General features: G+C 34.0%; 1 protein-coding gene across 1 annotated transcript; it reads left to right on the top strand.

Moving 5' to 3' along the window:
• The first annotated feature begins 14595 nt into the window (after positions 1–14595).
• Positions 14596–16706, top strand: LOC18613017 (putative indole-3-pyruvate monooxygenase YUCCA5). The gene is made up of 3 exons (XM_007050029.3): positions 14596–15426; positions 15521–15892; positions 16165–16706. The coding sequence occupies exons 1-3, from the start codon at positions 14752–14754 to the stop codon at positions 16390–16392; spliced, it is 1275 nt and encodes a 424-aa protein (XP_007050091.3). The 5' UTR covers positions 14596–14751; the 3' UTR covers positions 16393–16706.
• The last annotated feature ends 6635 nt before the right edge of the window (positions 16707–23341 follow it).

The raw sequence follows: 23341 nt of genomic DNA, 5'->3' as shown, positions 1-23341 counted from the left end.
GGAGGTCAAAGCTTAGTCGATGCAAAATCCAAAAGGATCTCTTTTTCTCATATTGGATGACAGCAGATGAAGTTGCTTTGAATTCAATTAAAAGGGGCACATAACCATGTTACTTCTGTGTATAAACTTGTTGCCTTTAATTCATAATCACTGAATCTTATATTACAAATTTTGTAAATGGAAATCCTGAAATTAAAGGAGCCTACCCTTCTCATCATTCTGCTTTGTTTCGGATATGAGAAGAGAACCTAAAAGTTAGGTGTGAAGTAGAAGGAAGCTGTGAGAAAGCAAGGAGAAAGAGGGAGAGAAACAGAGTGAGTTAGTAGTAGAAATTCACAAAGAGTGAAAATATATATATATATATATATATATATATATTTCTAAATTTCAACCCAAAACGAAAGGAGAGTTAATCCTCATCCTAACCGTTAGATTAATCAACGGTTACAATGAAATAATAACGATATCCAAAAAGAAGAAAAAGATTTCAACTATCATTATCAAAGAGAAAGGATAAGCTGCAATGTGGAAAAAACAGAAGGCCTAATCTAAGACTCAAAGCGTACATATACTAATAATAAATGAAAAGCGACAAGTAGATGAACATAGAATTATGTTTGAATTAGGGGGCTAAATACTTATCTTGGCAATCCATGTGAATAGCCTATGGGCTATGGGAATGGCGGAGCAGCTTCAGCTCCTGCACAAGGGAAAGTCTTCCCCTTTTGCCTCTGGGACCATGCTTTACCCTTGAGCCTTTAGGAGTTCCAGGACCACCCCTTGTATTAATCCTTCCTACCGCCACAACTGTTATTTCATTTAATTGCCCGGCCGGATCTTCTTGGCCCCACTCCACCCGCCATGTCAGCTGCCGACTTGTACAGCTGGCAATGGCACGTCCCAAATTCGGATTAGGCGGGATATACATAGAGGATAATCAAGGATACGATGGTTGGTCCATGACCTTGGGCACCTATGCTGCACACATCTGCTTCAGCTGCTGATTACTGATTGGACGCAACCCCATGCCATCCACATGCATCATACACCCCTGTGCCTATGTTGGGTCCATTTCTTCACATCCAACACTTTTTTTGTCTTTTGTTTTCTCTTGACAACAACCAACTTAGCTCTTCTGAAAGACAGCCTAGGGAAACAAGAATTCATTTCAACATATGACTATAGAGCCTCAATCGATTCCTATTCCAACTCTCACTTTCATATCCACCTCTACGTACTGTCTTTTTTAGGTAATTATGGTTTCCAGTATATTTGGCCAAAAACGTATGGCAGGCAACAAGGAAAATTGCTTCATGCATTGTGCTGATGATGAGTTTACAGATTTGGACCCAGGGTTTCATGTACAACTTTCTAAATTGGGCACAAAGAAAGTATTCTCAAAGTTGGATCATAGATTGCGACCACTCGTAAGAGTCTATAGTATTACATAAAAACAACTCTACAACTGAACATTATTGGATACATATAATAAGTCAACCTTTTTATGCACTATACTAATTATATAAGTATGGTTGACATTGTGATTTGGATATAGCATTGCAACAATAATAAACACAAGCATTAATAGGTGATTCACATCAAGTAAAAACTTGACAAATTAATATTAATTACGTAAATCATCTATTAGATGCGACAAATTTAATTATGTCGAAAAAATTCTATTAAAATATTTTGACGTAGGTTCCCATTTAAGTTTAATTCAAATGAAAATAAGTTTGATCAAAATTATAGATTGAGTTAAAACAAAAAATTATATAATGAAAATATGAGAAATTAATGATAATAGGGCGCGCACACACAGAGAGAAGAAAAGTTAAGCAGGGTAGGGAGCCGACGTGATTGTTACAATCAAAGTCGCAATCACAACATCAAAATTATCTAAAACTTGTGTTTGATTGATTTTATGAAGGTGGTGTGGACCCAAGAGTGAGTTAGTCACCTTCCTTCTCACATGGCGCACACCATTTGCCTTACCATGTTCGTCCAGGCAAATTAATACTGTGGCTATCTTTCAGTCAGTGGGCCTTCATTTTTGGCTCATAAATATATTTATTGGATGATCATAAAGTCCTATTTCTTTGACTTATGAATATACAAATAGAGTCAGTTTGGTCTCAGTATTCACAATGTCACATCCAACACTTAGAAATCTCGAATTCAAATTTTAAGATAATTGAGATGCGATTGTATTTTAAAATCATATACAGTGTATTTCAGATTTACAAAATTTGAATATATGATTTAACTTAAAAATCAAATATTCAACAAGCAAGCTAGTCTAGGGTACATGGATTTATCATTTTGATTGTATGGCCAAGTAAGCTAAATGACTCTCCTTGCAGCATGTTGTTACTGATTTTGATTGAGAACAAACTCCGATTACTGTGAATTATGCAAATTAAGCATATAGAACAAAGAAATGATAGGAACCTGTAGAATTAAACAAGTGTGAAGAGTTGGTGGGGCATGCATAAAGTATACAAGGCCATTGAAACTGATGAAAAGGAGTTCGTAATTAGGCAGGCTGATGTCAAATTAAGAAGAAAACCAAGCTTGAAATGGACAAATATCAACTTTGTTTGAACTTCAAAGTTGCCATCAGCTTCATTAATTTTTTGTTGACAAAATCTGCTTTTCTTTGTGGGATATTTGGTCATGTGTGAATTTGCAATAGCAATAAGGTGGGTTTCTACTTCCATCTCTTTAGCTGATTGTCACCCTCCTCTTGATTAAGAAACTGATGCAATGACAGCCCACTCAATGTTGGCCATTTGTCAATCAAGGAAACATAGGAGAATGATTTTATTGGCTTTCACACGATAATCTCTACCAACAAAACAAGCAAAAAAGTGTGTATGCCATACATATCTCTTTCTATCGAAAATTAGGTCTTCTCTTTTTGGGGTATGCATGTTCCAACCAATTCTTGAAAATTAAATGAGAATACATGAATTTCTCTTTTCATTTTACCCTTTTCAATTAATTTATCAAGTTTTGAAGAATAAATGTTACCACGTGATTTCAAATTAAAAAAAAAATACAATATCTAAACAAACTCTTGAGTTACTCAAGAAAATTTAAATAAGTGTTTATTCTTTTATTGCATTAAATCAAGAGCTTACATTTTTATTTTGAGTTAAATAAGTTTTTATGATTAATGGTTAATTAATTGTTGTTAGTCAAAAAATCATTTGTTATACTATGTCATGTGGTATTGATGTGGCATGTTAACATATTATAATAGATGATAATACGATCATACGATATTTTCACCCTCTATATCATCATCATGTAATGTCACGTGAATTTAAAATAATTAGTGACATTTTGACAAATGACAATTAGTCAACTATTCCTATTTAATTCAAAATAAAAATATATGAATTTGATTGGATGTAATAGAAGAATAAGAACTAATTATTTAAATATTTTTAAACAATTCGAAAATTTTTTCAAGTGTTATACCAAAAAAAATTACTTTCATATGAAAAAATATTAGATTAATAAAAATAAATTTGGATAAATTCCCGCTTCAATCCAAGTAGAGAGTTTGTCCACATTATCTCAAATATAATATATAGTGTCACCAATAAATGAATTCACTATATATATATATATATGAAGGATCTGTTTAATTAGTTGGTCAAGAAGAGAATAATTGACTAAAGGCAGCACATGTAAGTTTGGTGCATCAAAATTTAAATACTTTAAGGAAAAAATCTCATCAACTTGACTAATTTCAATGCCAACAGTCTCATGCAAGTCTCTTAATATTCGATACTTGTAAATTGGAAAAAAAAAATGCTATCTTCCATGTGGCCTTATGTTTTAATCTCACCCTGAAAATATACTTTATGCCCAAACTTGTCTCATGATGAAACTTGAAGCAATTAATTCACGTTCTGGTTTCCATTACAATTAAACTCAGGGTCATGTTCTGTTAAGATCTTGATTCCCCACTTATTAATTAATTTTCTTATATATTTTTTTCTGTTACAGTTATTATAGTTAAATTCTTTGTTAGTTAGACTATGAAGTTTTGAATGATTCCCCTTAGAAAACTAGAACAAGAACAAGATATATAGTTTGCTCATAGTCAAAGTGAGCTTTGCCTATTGCTTGACCAGCCAAAAAAAGATTAAACAAACAAACTTGGCTTAGACGTTAATTAATTACTCAAATCCGAGTTTTATATATATGGTTTTTAGTGCTAATATTACTCTCTCTTTCATTGAAGATTTATGCTCATTAAATTTTCTTCGTCCTATCTTACTATTTAGAGTACAATTTGGTTTGATTTTCAAAATGTAGCAATTTGGGTCTTAAGCATCACTAGTCCAATAATTTTGCAAACCTAAACTACTTTACTTTCATAAGATTAAGTTCAAATTACTAGTAGTAATTGACTTAAACCCTTATATAGATCTTAACAATTATATTCACGTTCAATATTAAATGGGGTATCACACACGAAAAAATGTCCCTTGCTGCTTTTCATTTTCAATTTCATTGAAATCTGGCAACATATATAGTTTTTGGTGATGGGATATTTAACTACATACGTCTTGCAGCAAAAGAAGTCAACAGAACGGTTGACTCGAACACATGTTCAAAAGGTTGTAACATGAAACCCATTTGACTTAATTTCTAGTGGGGGAAGCACATAGAAGTAATTAAGTTTAATTACAACCATCACATGGACATGGAAGATGGTAATCAAATTTAATTTTGGATGGATTTTGATCATTCTTAAGCTACCATCAACCCTTGCCCTCAATTCCCTCTCATATAATATATATATAATGCCGCCCATGTGCAACAAATAACACTACGTAAACGCCTTTGCAAACTTATAAAATGAATGTATTTATGGGGAATTTAGCTGAAAACATTTCTTCTTCAATCATAATTAATCTCGTCTGCCAAAAAATGGGGTTAATTAATCATGTGTTGGAGGGGACCAAGAGCATGGAATATGCAGCTAGCTCGCTCGCTCTTCATCGACGAGGGAATGTGCATGAATCTTGTTGATGCTAACACAGCCACGTCGACATTTCGATTTCTCCAGCATCTTAGCTTAATTACCTGCTTTGGCTTCTCTCCCCAACAACCTTGGGATTCTCAAACAGGATTTAGAGTTTAGATACTACATATGCCTCTCCTCCTCTTTAATTTTATCCACCTTGCGAGAATTTACTTGGAAATTGGACGCTAAACAATTCTATTTCTAGCTTATATTCTCCAAGCTAGTTAAAGTGCCACACTAATAAAAACCAAAGTTAAAGTGCTACAATAAGTTTGTGGTGGGGATAGTCAAGGAAGAAGTGGAAAGTGGTATTAATTAAGAAACTTAACCATAATTAACAAACAATTAAGTTTACCATAGTGTGGGAAGAGCATATACTTTGAATTGATTAAGTACTGTATATAACATAAAAACTTCATGTGACATGCTTACATAGAATATATGGAGAGAAACCCCTTTTAGAGTGCTAATTAACTAATCTGATTTAAAGTGGGGTCACCACATGTTCAACCTCTAGTTTCAAACCCTAATTCCCATTTTCAAATTGAAACCATCTCTCCACCCCAACTTGGAAAATCCAAATCCATGTGTGCTGGTTTGGGGGGGTTTGAGAGGAGGGGCGGCACCTAGAATTGAGAGAAGCCTCACCACATAAAAAAAGGTCAATTTTTGTTTTAGCTTAGAGTTACAAATAACAAAATAAAAAGAAAATGGGGCATCATTGCCACATGCAAAGCTTCGGTTGCGCCAGGTGCAATGCCCCTAACATGGTATCTGGATAACTTCAAGTCCTAAAACACAGAGAGAGAGAGAGAGAGAGATGACTTCAACTGTCATTCATCTCAGAAACTGTTTACCGACCTCATCAACCGAATACGGCCGTTGGGATTTGTTTCTTAACAAAAATTAAAAAAGAAAGGGGGAATGAGGTTACCCACTTTCAAATTAGTTCAATGATTTGGATCATCGCACCAACAACGCAATATATATATATATATATCCCTCATTAATGCCATTCTATCATTGACATACTCTTGTTTTGAGTTTTGACTATGTGTTTTGGTTTATTAATTTATTAAGTAGTCTCAGTTTTCATGCTCTCTTCCATGTGATTAACTAAAACAGAATATAGTTTTTTGAAGGTTATAATGTCAACTAATTCCTGCATAATTCACAGTTTAGGTGGCTTTGCACTAATTTAATTTTAAGAGCTTCTCCATATTGTTTTGGATAACTGTTTGTCATAAGCATATGCACATATTATGCCTGTTAGAGCTTTCTATTAATTACAATCATTAAAACATTAACATAGGGAAATATATATTTTTGATATCCTAGCTAGAAAAATGATAGCTACAAGGGATATAGTTGGTCCATATTTTGAAATGGTTTCCTTCTTTTTATTGGTATGTTCATATTTTTTAAACATTAAAGAACAAAAATCCTCTATGTAAAGGGCACACTCAAGGAAAGTTTTTATTTCTTAAGCTTGTCAATAAAAATAATATAAGTCAATTATTCAAAATTACTGATTTGGCAAAAATAAAACAAAATTAGTGTACACATTGATAAAAGTATGCGATCTAATTACACATACGCAATGAAGTTAAAATTTTCTCAAAAACAAAATCATATTTTTTTTTTAATTGGAGGAAGAGAAATTCGAATCCTACTATTTAAGTAGAGGATCATATATTAATCAATGAGTTAAATGTTCAGATGCAAAAATCATACTTGATTTGTTTAGTATCTATAGCCTTAACTCGAAGTAAGAAGACGACATACCTTCGAAACCTAGATATCGATTTCAACAAGGCTTAAAGACTTTGATTGCTGAAACCTTCGAGCACAAAGAGCAAGGATTACCACTATTTGTTCAAATGTCCAATATTCAATGGTGATCCATACGAATAAAAGTGAAAAAATTTCCAAAGGACAAAGGGGGAGTCTAGGCCGAAATCTAATGCTAGCTAGGGAATGTTCGTGGGTTTTCTCTCTAAAATGTTGAAAGCCTCTTTCTTATTGTTATGTGTCTAATAGGGGAGTCTAATTGTTATGTGTCTAATAGGCAGTCTAAACACTCTTATTTTTAGGCAATTGCAATAATTCTAATCCTAGTAGGATTTAAATAATTTTTACACTATTTATAAGATTATCCCAATCAAATTGAACTTTTCAATTAAATCTTTGAAATTCCAAACTTCTTTACAATTAATTCCAACTTAATTCTCCATTTTAATTTCTCACGTTGTCATTCTTAAAGTGCGTGACCCATTAAGTTCTTAATATGTTAACAATAAATATGAATTATAATTTTAAGTTGAATAGAATTAGATGAATTTAATTTCTTTGCATTTATCATCAATTTTGAATTGATTAATTCTCATTTATAAATCAAAATTGACATCTAATAATATGTCATGATCATCAAAATGTTAAGTAAAGTCAGTGTGATTCAGGTCAAGCCTTTAGTGTATAGTCTTATCATGTAATTCAATCCTTTTATTAACTAGTCTCTAGGCAAGACATCGATCATGGTTCAATGTATACTTTATATATATTTTTTCATGTTGGCTCTTGAAGCTAGTCATTAACTCTTTATTTAACTCAAAAAACTCTTTTTTTTTTTAATTTTTATTTTGCTTTGGCCAATGACTCCTTTGAGTCAATACATGTTAAGAAACAATGAGATATTCATCTCAATATCACTTAAGATGATGAATCCTATGTAGATCATGATTCATTTGCCTCAGTATGCTTCATGCTATAACCAAAGTTGATCCCATACCGTATCCTTTCCTAGTACTACATATGTTAGTATCAAATTATAGCATGCCATATACAAAACAACTTGATAATTTCAAATTTAAGGATTACTTGCATAACTATCACATGAGAAATTTGTTTCCATAGACATTTAAGTATGATATCAAATGAAATTTTCATGGTGGGTTATATTCAATGAACTAGTTCATGTAATAAATGCCTACATTGTTGTTCAAGTATCCACATACATCAACCTATGTGATCGGTTACTTTTTTTATAAATAAGGAACATAATTATGTGTCAATCTCTCGACTTTATCAATGTCACGTCTTGATAAAATATCGAATAGGAACATTTAGAAATAAAGTTTCAATGCAAAAAGAAACACTTTATAATATTTTTGCAAAGCATGCTTATTTCATGGATTTTATCATTATAAGTAAATAATAACAATTATAAATGAGCTTATAAATAAAGGAAATCTTTATTGATAAATATAATACTTAATTAAAATAATAAAAATGTATCTCTATACCCAACCGATTAGATATTGGGCATATATTAACTCTATCATTAAGGTCCATGCTAAATCAATACGTTTAGACATGTGACTTAATTTTATTAAGAATTTGAAGAAAATCATATAATGAATCTTATATATCTCAATTTTCTTCCTATGTAAATTAGTTCAAGAAATATGAACACTTGTATTTTTCTTAAAAATAACATACTATTTGTCACATTATTGTCATGACATTAAATCATTACATTAGCAACACCAAACTTGGACTTTGAATGTGAAATTATTAGATCAAAGAGATAATAATTTGATACTTATATTTGTGTAAGTAAATCATTCATGTAAAAGTTCAATTCACTCTTCTTTCTATTTTCTCTTAAAGTTTGCATACGGTACACATTAATTTAAATGAAAAAAAATACTCGAATATTCGATTTAATAGTTGATGTTTTCCCTTATCAAAAAAATTAAATTTGAATCTCTCCATCTCTCAATATAAAAATAATAATAATAGTAATGAAGAAAATGATACCCAATCTTTTATATTGAAGTGATTAATTTACCAAAGAGAAGTGCTATATATCTTTCATGCTAGATTTTGCTGCAAGATGCAAGCAAGATGAGAGACAACTAGGAGCATGTAAATTAAATATGTCAGAATAGCTAGATGTATGCTTTTGGTCTTGTTCAATAGAAAGAAAACTGACAGAGCATATTCATGTCACAAACCTACAATGAACACACATATTCGAGCATCTTACAGCACAAACCCTTCTTCCTCAAAGATTTTATTCTTTGGAACAGGGTGTAATATTCACGTAAATTCTTAGGATTAAAGGCACAACAACTAAGCTAAAATTCATGTCTTCCTGCCCTCTCAAATAAATAGCAAATAGGCAATTAAGGGTTCCATTTATAATTGATGGAAAACTAGCTAAGCTGATTCCATACCAATTTGCTCTAAACAAATGTTTGGTGACAATGTTGGCATCATCAATATGCCTTTGACAAAAATCCCACACAAAAGAATTAATCATATTATTGTTTTGGTGCCAATCATTTTTACTAAGATTTATGTTCTTCTCATATCCAAAATGAATCCAAACACATGCAAGAAAATATTCTAACAGGAATTAATTAGTGCTACATTACTATTGTCCTGTTGCTAGTGTATGAGTGAGAGATTTAGTGGGTCAAATGAGATAAAACATGAGAAGGGCTTCCTGTTTTTGGAGCAAGAAGATCTTCTAAATCTTTCTAAGCTTCTAATGGCTACTTAATGGAAATTAAATAATTTAAAAGTGAAAAGGTTTTCTGATGTTCTCATATAGATTTGTCGATGAGATTTTTTTTCTTCTTGTTTAATTGGGGTTTCTCATATATTCTTCGGGAGCTCTCATGTTGGCATGTGCCCCCATATTCTTTTTACCTTGTACTTTATTATATATATATGCATGCAATAGAAATGGTGATATTAATCAATTCTCACTTTGATTTTTCTGCCATTTGACTATTAGTCTTTGTTTAAAATAATTAGCTAAGACGAAACTCTTCCTATTTAATTAACCCATGTTAATTGTTTGATAATCTAATTCACTGTAAACCCTAGATCAAATTGTCAGAAGTAGAATTCAATAAAGATGCTTCTTTATTTCTTTATTTATTTAGATTTCGTTTAGTTTAGTTGATACTATTGTTATTTACTTTTTGTTATTTGCTTCTTCAGAAAATTTTTATTATTAACTAAATTATCTTTTTGGTCACTGAACTTTTCAAGTATTTTTTTTTGTTTTAATTACTCAATTTTAAAAAATAACATTTTGGTTTACCAACATTAATAGGTGTTGTTATTTTGAACTCATCTGTCAAAAGAAAATAGACCACATCATCTGCTCTTGTTATGTGAACATGTCCACATGGCAAGAATTTTTTCCAAAATTTTTATTTACTTTCTTTTAAAATTCTTCATATTTAATTTTTTTTAATGGTTGAGTGACCAAAATAATAATACTTTTAAATTTTCATGATCAAAACGTTACTTCTAAAAATTAAGTGAACCAAAACAGAAAGTCTCCAAACATTAAGTGACCAAAAATTGTTTCTTGAAAAGCTACCTTTAATAATTTTCTAATAATTATACATTTTTTTTGTAAATATGGATAAATACAATATTAATGAAAATTGGGAAAGTGTGGAATATTTAACTCTCGAACCTCAATTCTCTTCAAGTGAATTTACAAGAATAAATGTTTTTAAATTCTGTCTGGTTGATATTTTTGTAATAGTAAATTTATAAGAATAAAAGTTACCTTTATACTTTTGTAATTGTTGGGTGGGCAAGTAAGTGGGTTATTTTTTATACATAGATGAATAATAATAGGGAGGGTATAAAAAGTTTCAAGTAGTGGCTGCCATGAGTATGCATCTTCTATAATTTATACATGGAATCTGAGAGGGAGAGAGAGCTGAAAAGTTCTAATTAGTAAAAATTATGGAAATAGAACTTGCAATCTTTTGGGGTCCTCGCTTAATCATGAATTGAACCTAACCTTGGAACTTAATTAATTATTTAATATCTTGTGCAACTAAGTAAAGATATACGTTTTCTCATTTGGTTGACCCAATAAAAGAAATCTGTAACACGTATGGACAGACCCTACCAAATTTTGAAAAAATTAATTGGGAAAAAAAACAAAATATAATGAATAATGACAAGAAAGAAAGATTTTTCCTTAATTCAACTGGTAGCTCTATACTAGCATTGACCTCATCTTCAATTTCAGAACTGTCCTCGTCTTGGTATGTTTACAGGAAAATATATATGTATGTATATTTGATAATGAGTACTCCATTGACAACCAACTATCACCTCCTAATTGGATGCTAATCAATAACTTGTAATTGCGCTCAATCTCTCTCGCATATTCAATTCCCTGTGATGAATAAAAGGAGAGTATGTACTACTACAAAATTATAAAGGAATGATGAAGAAAAATAGTAGTGAAGAATATTGTATGATTAAGTAGATAAAGATTATGGCGAGGTAGCTATTGCATGCAATTGGATTCATGGTCACCCTTGACTACATATATATAATGTGCTTGGCCCTTACGCTGATTCTAAACTATATATGTTTGTTGCTAAATAAATAGTGCAGCCAAAAGTAGAGAGAGTGCATACATACATATATATATTATAGTACTAACTATTGTTGTTTTTCATAGAAACCCTTTAACTTTCTGCTTAGTTAAGTCGGCAATTGAGGTTCCAGCTAGGTGCAAGAGTAGTGTAAACTTGGTGAGAAGCCAGTTCAGTGACTATATAAATGTGTGTGTGTCTGTGTATATATATATGCCAATGATTTTGCCTTTCTTGAACTTTTCGTTACGCGTGACTGAAACTATAATTATAGATTTTAGCAAAAGCTTTTTGGGGGTTAATATATAATCTAGATAGGGTTGGCACTATTTATATATAAAGATGTTCTACCCAAAACGCGCTAACTTCCCCTACCAAAGTGTATACACCGCCGACTGTTCACAAAAGTTATCGAATGAAACCTCTATGATCTTGCTACAAAGGAATCGAAATTCCTTTTTTTTTTCTTTTTCTTTAAAAGAAAAAGAAACCCATCAATCCCATCCTAAAAGTAGAAAGCGCTGCCTGGTGGTGGAGCAATGCAAGGCTGGTCACTTGGTGTGTGGGAGGCTCTGGGGATAACAAAAATACACATATCCCTATCAGATATCATGCATGGGATATGACTAAGTTTTTATCTCTCTCTCTCTCTCTTTCATATCTCTTTGTATGCTTGCATTTGGAGGCTTGTTTTTAGTTGTTTATATTAAGTTGTCTTGAAGGGGGAAATAGAGAGCAAAAGGTGGGAACGGTGATTCTGCTCATTCTCCAAAATGATTTTAAAATGGTTAACCTTAGAAACGCCAAGCTTATAGCTCTCAATCTTTTCATGAAAAGGAGAGACTACATGGAATTCAAGGTCCTCAATGCACATGCATCCCTCTCTCCTTCGGTGCCCCTTCCTTCTCATGAATTTGGTTTTTACTCATCAACACCATTAAGTGGGTGGGTGGGGCTGGCCTAGCTTAGCTACCTCCAACTCCAAATTTTTCATATAATCATAAACTTGTACTTTGACAGGCCTATTCCAGGAAAGTACAAACAACCCCTAAAACCTAAGCATTCAACTAATCACCATCATAATTAGCATAAAAAGTAAAAGAAAAAAAAAAAAAGAAGCTCTGATACCCTCACTTTACAAGGCAGGCGTGCGTGTCAAACTCACAAGCATTCACCGAAAGCAACAATGCTTATCGGCCTTCCACGTACCTTGAATGAAAACATAATTAGGTTTTGGTTTGATCATAACAAAGATGTGTATTCATGCTTTGAACCTATATTATCCTACTACTTCACAATCTTTACCATGCATAAAGAATATTCCCTCCAACATACATATTTTCATCCAATTTCGAAGTTTTTTCCTCATTGCTCGAGGTCTGCGAGATATACAATGTATTATATATTATTGATTTTCAAACCCTTTTCTCATAAGTAACTCTTTAACAGAATAAAAATCATCAAAGTTCATGAAAGCTAAACTATTTCAAAGGTATAAGTTTGATGTCAGATAAACCCCAGCTAGCTAATGCTAAGCAATAAAGACTATAACAAATATATACATATATATATATATATATATATATATATATTGATATGTTTTGGCATCTCACATTTCCTCTCCCCATCTTACTTTTTGCAACCTTAATCGACCATGCAAAACGTAAGCCTAGAAACACAAATAGTTAAACAAGTGTGGTGTGAGTGTGTATAATTTGGCTAATAGCACAGATTTTTTTTTTTTTAATGGGGTTTGGAAAAGTGGTGTGAAATTTAGTAAACAAATTGCATAGGGACGGGAAGCGGGGTCGACAGATGGCGCAAGGGTGGTGTGGAGGACGGTTGGCAGAATGGGCTTTGAGGGTAGAAACAGCCTTACAAGTCGCAATCCCAAGGCTATGGAGGGGCTGTGTGGGACTGAGGGCCAAAGATTGTGACACTGAGGCCCCTACCCTATTCGCAACTTGGCTCGTCCACTGCACGTGGGAACATCGCCTATATCCTACTCAGCATCCTCTCTCTGCCACTTGGCCTTCCACTGCCACAGATTTTTTTGTTTATTCCCCAAACCTTTTTTATTTATTATTTATTATTGATTGTTTATTATTATTATTAACATTTTCGGCTTGCAGAAACTCCTTAATGGGTCCATAGAATCAGATGAGGATGTTGTGTCACTTTCATTGCTCCCTAATTCTCCCTCTAATCCCTCTCCTTCATCTTTGATTACTGCCTTTTACCTCAAATGATACAACATAAACCACCCTTAATTTCTGCATTGAAGGACTCTTTTTTTCGTTCTTTGTAGCTGTTGAATTCCTTCTTAATGATTAAATGTATCTTTTCAAAATAAGAAATTTGCCAAGCATCAAATGGCATCATCCCAATCATCTTCTCTTCATTCTTAAATGTATTTCTTTTCTTTTTTTTTTTTATAAAAAAACTAACAACAACATTGCAATCATCCCAATCATCTTTTGCACATATTTGCCATGATGTATATCAACAGTTGTGCTAATTGATTGTGATTGTGCATTTAAAATACTTTTCTTTCTTTTTTTTTTTATATATGTTATATAATAATCCTATCAAAAATTCACTTACTATTAAGTTGATGGAACATACAATTATTGATATACAATAATATGGAATCTCAAGCTTGGTAGGAAATCTACATGCACATTTGATGTTTGACATCTAAATCATTGAAACTCTATGTTGTCATTGGTAACCCAAGTATTCTCCCCCCTCAATTTTTGCTTAATGTATACCCAGCTACTTGGCATAATAATTTCAAAATAAAAACAAAAACAAAAATAGTAGTTATTATTATCAAAAGAAAAAAGTATTGACCACATCTTTATAACACAAAAACGTTCTAAAGGAAAGAATAAAATAAATCCCAAAAAAAATGCTAATATTTTAAACAAGTATAATGTATGAGATCTATTAAAATACTCGATAAAATAAGAAAAGGTAGCCATTAACTCTTGAATGTATGATTTGAAACTGGCCCTTTCAAACGCATTAACTCTTGAATGCCATCACTTGGTCCTTTCACGCCACCTCCCCTATTTAAGCATCCCCCTACCCCTCTCCTCCCCCCAAACCAAGAACATCCAACTCTCTTCTCAACAAACATCGTCTTCTTCTTTTGCTCTCCCATTTGTGTTCTCCTATATAAACGCATATTTTCAAAAAACGAACTCACTCTTGCACATCCTTCACCCAAGCCTAAACCACACCAAACAAAGAATTCCCGATTTCTCCCTCATAACAATGGAGAACTTGTTCCGCCTTGTTGACCAAGATCAATATTTCTTTCAACGTAAATGGACTTTGGTCAATGGTCCGGTCATAGTTGGTGCCGGACCCTCAGGGCTTGCCACAGCTGCTTGCCTTAGAGAACAAGGGGTGCCCTTTGTAGTTCTTGAAAGAGCTGAATGCATTGCATCTTTGTGGCAAAAACGCACCTATGACAGGTTAAAGCTTCACCTTCCCAAACACTTCTGCCAACTCCCCAAACTACCTTTCCCTGAGGAATTCCCTGAGTACCCAACAAAGAGACAGTTCATTGAGTACCTTGAATCATATGCCATGCATTTTGATATCAACCCAAAATTCAATGAGTGTGTGCAGTCGGCTAGATATGACGAGACCAGTGGCTTCTGGAGGGTCAAGACCGTCGTTTCAAGTGGCTCAAGCAAGACTGAGTTTGAGTACATTTGCCGCTGGCTTGTGGTGGCCACAGGTGAAAATGCCGAGTGTGTGGTGCCAGATGTTCAAGGATTGGCCGAGTTCGGTGGTGAAGTTATCCATGCTTGTGACTACAAGTCTGGCGAAAAATTCAAGGGACAGAAAGTACTAGTTGTCGGCTGTGGCAACTCGGGCATGGAAGTTTCTCTTGATCTTTGTAACCACAATGCTTCACCCTCAATGGTGGTTCGCAGCTCGGTAAGTCACCAACACATGCCTTAATTATCAGATATATTCTTTAAAGAGAAATAAAACCATGAGATCAAATTCTAATCTGTTTTCCTTTTAACAGGTTCATGTCTTGCCAAGAGAAATTTTTGGGAAATCGACATTTGAATTAGCTATTTTGTTGTTGAAATGGCTGCCCCTTTGGCTTGTTGACAAGCTTATGTTGATCTTGGCCTGGTTGGTGCTCGGAAACATCGAGAAATACGGGCTGAAAAGGCCATCAATGGGTCCATTGGAACACAAGAACACCAAAGGAAAAACCCCTGTTTTGGACATTGGTGCATTGGAGAAAATTAGATCAGGAGACATTAATGTTGTTCCTGGAATCAAGCGTTTCTCACGTGGACAGGTTGAGCTTGTTAATGGTGAAAAACTTGATATCGACTCAGTTGTTCTGGCTACCGGATACCGCAGCAATGTTCCCTCCTGGCTTCAGGTGAGAAAATGCTCTAAACTCCTCTGCTCAGCTTTTGAACTTTTTGTAATGTGAAGGAATATCTTTTTTACTGAAAAATGTCAGACTATGATTTGTCCTATTTCCTTAAACCACAAATATTTTTTATCATTTTTTTTAAAAAAAGGGGGGAAGAAGAAGGAACTGTTTTAAGAACCTTCTACAGACTTTTTTTTGTAAATTTTGCCATCTTTGACCAATATAGAGTTTTTGGGACAAATGAACTAATCTTGATTTGGTTCCATGATGAACAGGAAGGTGAATTCTTCTCCAAGAATGGATTCCCAAAGGCTCCCTTCCCACATGGCTGGAAAGGCAATGCTGGACTCTATGCAGTTGGGTTCACGAGGAGAGGGCTCTCTGGTGCTTCCTCTGATGCCATGAGGATTGCACAAGACATTGCCAAGGTCTGGAAAGATGAAACTAAGCGGCAGAAAAAGAGAACCATAGCTTGCCATAGACGATGCATTTCACAGTTTTAAATTTCTAATCGTCAGAAAAACCAACAAAAAAAAAAGGTGTTTCAGCAGCAGCCAGTAAAATTACCTTTGTTCTTTTGTTTTTCAATGGTGTAAAAAATAAAAAAAAAATGAAAATACTGTACAATACACCAAAAAAAAAAAGAAAAAGAAACAAAACTGATAGCACAGGCTGACAGAGCCCTCTCCGAAGGCCCAATTTTGATGTCTTTGGGCGTTTTGTATACTGAGGATGATGAGGCTTTTATTCTTCTTCTGCTTCTTCTTTTCATACAGCGTTTGTACCATAATTAATTCAGTAATCAAGTTAAAAGGATACAGTTTCCTTTCTCTATATTCCATCATTGCTTTGTTCCTTTTTATTGATTGGTTTCAAGATTTTATTCACAGTACTGTTATGCAAAATGTTCGATCCACAAATTCATGACTTTGACATAGCAAAAGCCTCAAATCTCAACCAGCAAAAGGTTTCCTCTAAACCAGTTACTCTCTTGATTCTTCCTTATTCAGCTGAATCCCTCCCTTGACATAACTTTCACAATCTAATTGATCAAATCTTAGATTAGGAACAGTTTTTTCCCAACCACTCTCTCTTAGACGGTACATGACATATGCTTAGAAATAACCATCAAACTATTGTGTCAAGGTAAAGGCCACTGATTCAATGTTTCAGATTTGCAAGTTGCCCCAAAAACGTCTGTCACCATAGATGGGTAGGACCCATGATCATGAGGGACGACGGAACCCAGCTCCCACCATACCCACCACCACCTTGTTTTCTTTTGAGGATAGACAAACTCCAAGATGGGCTACACATCACTATTCCCTTAAATACTATTATCTTTTTCATTGACCAACTTACTGAATAATCTAGACTTAAAAGTCTGATGCCTTGCACATGGATGGAGCCTTGAAGCTCTCATGGGTAATTACAGTTAGATCTTTTCTGTAAAGCATATTCCATAACTTGAGAAGTGAGAACTAATTCATGAGTTTATGTGCTAATGAGCGGTTCAAATGAATAAGGGCACTGTTGTATTACACTCCATGGACTCATGGCTGGGAGTTGTATGAGTGCAAAAAAAAACTTAACTGGTGGCATCCACCGGAAATCAAACCTGAAACCTTGATCAGTGTGTTAGACTGACGTGATAACCAACTACACAAGTATGTTGAGTTTAGACCAGTTCTAGTGTTAATTTTACTTTTGTTTTTTCAATGACCAATATTTCTTCTTCTAAAGCTTATCACAGACATAGAACTCACAAAGCCCTTCCATACACAGAACAGCACCACAATTTGGGAAGTCAAACACATTGACATTGCTTTCACTGAAACACAAAAGTCCAACTTCCCTAGGTCTGAGCCTCTGACTCTATTCTTACAATTATACTTCCAACGCCATTAATCAGTAATAAAACTGGGAAAATTTGAAATTCTAATAATATATTATACATTGCTAACTCAAGTTGCTAGCTCAAGACGAGAATCGCAATAGCTATATCTTAGATTTAAGTTGTAGCATTCTCTGCTTTTAGATTGCTTTCGATTTGATTGCATGCAGTTTCTTGGTTGGCGGCTTGGTGTAATAAAAGAAATGCAATTGCCTTGACGCTGACTCGAGCTTTTGGAAATATTCTTGCTTGCTAGCATTGTATTGTATACAGTCTCTTGGAAAGCATCCGAATCCGATGAGTCGACGGTTTAAAACTAAATGGACTGGAGTTATTGCAGCCGATGGCTTCGTGCTTAGCGGCTGAGAGAAGAGTACCTCTCAGCAAAGAGATTTTTAGAATTCAACAAATAGCTCACCTATTGAAAGGAGCAACTCGAGAGTCGACACAGCATAGGTTCAAGAATTAAAAGCCCACAAAAAGTTAATGTCCATTGACTCCATTAAGTTGGAAACTTCAAAACTAAGCATAAGCCATGGGGCCTTTCTCTTCACATTCCCAAATAGAACATAGAGACAGCCCGCATTGGTTTTCAATGGCACTGATTCAGAAATTACAACAGGGCTTTGAATTCAATGACCCATCTGTTCCCTTCATTACCATGCCCTTCACCGCAGCAAACTGATCAGTTTTTCCCTAACCCCTGACTGCACTGAACAGCTGAAAACATCTGTCATTTTCCCTGGTTTAGCTACATGTTTCCGAACCCCTATAATTTCGACATCACTGATAACCATAGTAATGCATGTCTCTAGTCCCTTATAATTTGGACATCACTGCTAAGAATAGTGAAATAACACATGGGATGGCTACCTCTTTTCCTTGCCAAAATCCCTCTACAGGGGACCCATCATCTTCATCTTGCAGAAAACCATAGTCTGCTAGTCAGCATTTGTTTCTTCACATGGCTGTGTCGACCAGAGACTCCGGGCGGTGTGGACCTAAACGAAGTAATGAACATTGCTCAGAACATGCAATTTATAGGGGGACTAAAGAGTTTGTAGGAACTACTAAATGATTCAACCCCTTTACAGCCTGACCTGCTTTCTAAATAATACAATCTTGCAATTCTAGACTCTAGAGAGTGGAGAGAATGCAAACAATTGCAGTAGACTGCAAGTACAGTTGGATTGGATGACCAAGTCTAATGGCATTGGCATTAAATTCATCGGTTCCTAAAAGTCTAAGAGGATTCCTCATAAGTGCGTTGAGCAATTTGTCTTGGTGCTTAAAGGAAAAAAAGAAAAAAAAAAAGTCCCATTATAATAGGATTCCCTGAACAGTTCTTATATATAGCTAAATCTCCAAATTTCACTAGAAACTCACGATTATGCGCCTAAGGTACGGCCTGAGCCTTCTGAATCTCCTAGCAGGCAACTCTTTTGATTACTTGTCAATTCACTCTTAAAAGTTGATGATATATCATGGGGAGGTGTCCTGATTTTCTTAACATTCTAGTGAAATTAGCATGACTTATAACCTTGAGTTTGCGACTAAGATCGTGACAAGATCGTCCAGCTCAGCTGAGTTGAAAGATCAGAAACTGATATTCCAAGAGACTAAATTAATGATTGCCTTACAAGAACACAACAAGAATTCGGTTTTATGACTATGTTGGATTGACAAATAAACTTGCGAACAGCCCGACCAAGTCACAACCTCGAGATTGACATGCCAAGTTGTCATAGCCCACCTGTTTTATCCTATCCAGGAACTGAGATAGGACACAGGACAGACATTTTACTTCCATCACGAGTTAGTGGAAACCTATACAGTTTTGAGTACGATGCTAGTGCAACTTAGACCTTTTAATGCAGCCTAGCTAACTATGTCCTAGAAACTGACTTGACAGGCTTATCAGGACATGATAATATATTGTGTTTCTAGTTAGATTCATCAATCAAGAAAAGTCTCAAAAGTTTCAGACAAAACAAAACTGGAGAAAAGCTACAAACAAGATATGATAGCTCCAATGGCGTAGTCAGGAATTTTTTTGGGTTGGGTCCATATCAACATTATCAAATACATTTTCTTCAACATACATAATCAAACAAACAATTACTTATCAAACTATTTCCCATAACTTTACTTATTAAATTATTAGCTTTAGGGGTTTTTAGGTAATGTCATTAAATCTTTTGTAACATTGGGTTAATATTAAAATTGAGTCATAAGTACGCTAAATTTCTTCCAATTTCAATAATGAAAGCCACCTGAAGGTTGAAGTTGAGAAAATTCAATTCTACAATGCCATGACAAATTCTCACACCACGATGATTGATGAGTTAAGGACATTTACATTGTGTTCCCCAAAGCAAATAGCCATAATCAAACTCAATCTGCAAGTTGCAATCTTTGAGATCTAACTTGAGTACTTTCTTGATAAAGTATATCATACCATAGAGTGATGTCAAGACCTAAATCCATAAGTCATGACCAGCACATGAGTTCAATAGATGACATCCGCGAGACCCAAGCAAGCCTCAGAACATCATAACATCAATATATAGAACATACATTCCAGAATGGTTTACAAATCCAAGGGCATATTAATTTTATAAACACAACTTCAAGTACTTTAACACTTGCCCCATGGCATGTTTTATACAACCACATTTTATCATAGTATTCACATAGCCATAACTTGGCTAGCACAGCGGGTCCATCCTGTACATCAAATGATAGAAACAAGTGACAACATTGTGTCTACATATTTCGAAACATAATGAATGTAAAAAACCCGAAATATAGTTTAGTTTGAAAACCAAAACTCAAAACTAGAACATGCTTGAATCAGACTCAACGGAGTGGACACATCAGCGAAGATGCCTACTAGATGCCAAAAGTCAATTTATAGAAGAAGCGTTGGCTATGCACTACCCACATGGAAATCCCCATAGAGCTATTTACCTGCACAAGGCCACAATTTGATTGAGGTGAGTCCTTTCATAACTCAGTGAGTGGGAATAGAAAGAATCAAGCCATAAACAAAAGAGTTTCTAATAAAATAGATAAGTTCATAGACATGTGATATAATGCATCATAATGCAAGTAGAAATGTGGTCACAACATCTCCAATCAACCTAGATCAGATGGGAATTATTCTAGCATCTCATATCACATACTCGAATTATCAAAGTGTAACACCCTTGACTTTGCTTATGGGTTATGGAAATATATTAACTACGTTATTGGAAGAGTTGATTTGAATTTTGATGTATATACTTAGAGGTTTGAGAATATGCCTATATGTATGGAGAATGATCTTAGAATTTATTGTGTATTTTAGGATTTTGAAGCTATGTTGAATATGTAAAGTATATGGAAGCTTTCCTCATGGCACTTAGGCAAAATCTTAGAGAAATGTTTGATAAATCTTGAATTTTTAAGTTTAGATAGAGATTTGATTTTACGTTTGAGTATATGTTTAAGGAATTTTAAGTTATATGAATGTTTAAAATATGGATATTGGATGGAAATGAATTAAATGACTAAGAGAGTGAGTTTAGGGATTGAAAGGAGTGGAAATCTAAACTTCGAGTAGGATCTATTGATAGATCGATAGATGCAGGATAAGAGGCACGAGGAAAACAAGTTGGACAAACATTTACTGATAGATGGACCTTAACTATTGATAAATGTCCACTCAGGCATTGTATGAAGTGATCTAGATGGAATCTATCGATAGATCCATGGGATCTATCTATAAATAGCTATATGAATCTAATGAAAACCAAATTGAGAACCATTTATCAATAGATCTACGGAATCTATCGATAGATAGCCACTCGGGCATTGTATGAATGATCTAGATGGAATCTATCGATAGATCCACGGGATCTATCGATAAATAGCTATATGAATATAATGGAAACCAAATTGAGAACCATTTATCAATCGATTTACGGAATCTATTGATAGATAGCTGAACGGGGAAAATGTGAAAGTGTCTAGTATACCATCTATCGATAGACTCGACAAATTTATCGATAGATGAAGGTCAATGCCCAAAAATTTTAGTAGGATCTATCGATGAATGCCTTCCATCTATTAATAGATCAGCTCCAAAATACAAAAATAAAAGGGGGTATGAACCATTTGCCTATTTGAAAACAAAAGGAAAACTTTCTCTCTTGACTCTTCCAAAACCCCAACCCTTAAGAAAATTTTGGAGCTCGTTTGGAGTAAATCTGAGCTTGGAAAAACCATTCTAGAGGTAAGATTAAGCATTTGCATTGATTGATTTTGGATTTGAATAGTTTATAATTTTGAAACCCATTTGTTCCAACTTTGGTGATTTTCCCTCTAGGTTTTGTTAGAAATTTGGAGCAAAGATTTGGGCAACCCAACATTAAAGGTAAGGATTTAAGCTTTTAAACTTAAGATTTAAAACCTAGGTTTTATAACTATGAGTAGTTGGAATAAAGCCTAGTTTGAAAGGCTAGAAACTTTCGAAAGCTGGGAAATAATTATTATTTTGATTTGTTTAAAGGGAAATTAAAGCTATTAATGCATTGGTCAGCTAGAAAGCGATTGGAGGCTAGAAAGTTGAGCTTGGCTATGGGAGTGCCTTCAATTGTCATTGTGAGTGGGTTTATTTGTTTGAATAAAATGCATGTAGTGCATCATGCATTGAATAATAAGCTGCCATGGTACGTGAATGATGTATATATATGTAAATGCCTAGATGGATATACCTATGTTGGTCCCAATGGAGTGCTAGAGAGGGGAAGGTTTAAATAACACTTTTAAGAAATTTGAAGGAAACTCTTAAGGTTGAAAAACTTTTGAAAGATTTGGAAAAGGAGAGTTTTAAACTTATAAAGGTAGAAAATTACCAAGTAAAGAAAGGGTAAAGAGAAGTGGACAAAACAAAAATATTTATAGTGGTTCGGTCCCCTTAACCTACATCTATTACCTCGATTTTCCTTAATTAAGGATTTTCAACCTAACTTTACAAAACTAGTTGAATTGACAACTTCCACCAAGCTTTTACAAGGTAAGCTTCTAACTCATGCTCAAAACACTTACAAGATTTCCCAAGCTTTCCTAAGCTTAGTCTACCCCTTAGAGTGTCTCTCCACTCTAAGTAAACAATAAATAGAGAAAAGATAAAGATAATTGATCACCTAGCTGATCTAAAAAATACAAAGTTAAGCTCAAACACTTTTTCAAAGAATGGGAGTGAAATACAAGTGTTAAGAGAAGATTTTTGATTTTCTAAGCTTAAAATCACTTTGGATATCTTCTCTTTATCATTTTTGACCATTTATACCTCTATTTATACTTGGAGGATAATTTCTAGCTATTAAAAATAATTTTGGAGCAGAAATAGCTGTTATTTTGTCTTTTAGTGACTCTTTTCAAATTGTTGGCAGTAACTCTTTAATCAATTAAAAGTGAGCGTTAACTGGTTAAAGTGTTTTTGTCTGGCAATCTGCTTCACTGTGTTAATCGATTAAAAGTGGCTTTAACCGATTAAGAACATTCTGTTTTCA

The sequence above is a fragment of the Theobroma cacao genome, chromosome 1 (assembly GCF_053813885.1).
Source record: "Theobroma cacao isolate CCN51 chromosome 1, ASM5381388v1, whole genome shotgun sequence".
NCBI classification, from domain to species: domain Eukaryota; kingdom Viridiplantae; phylum Streptophyta; class Magnoliopsida; order Malvales; family Malvaceae; genus Theobroma; species Theobroma cacao.
The sequence above is the reverse complement of the archived record's forward strand: the minus strand, read 5'-3'. Positions and strand labels throughout refer to the sequence as shown.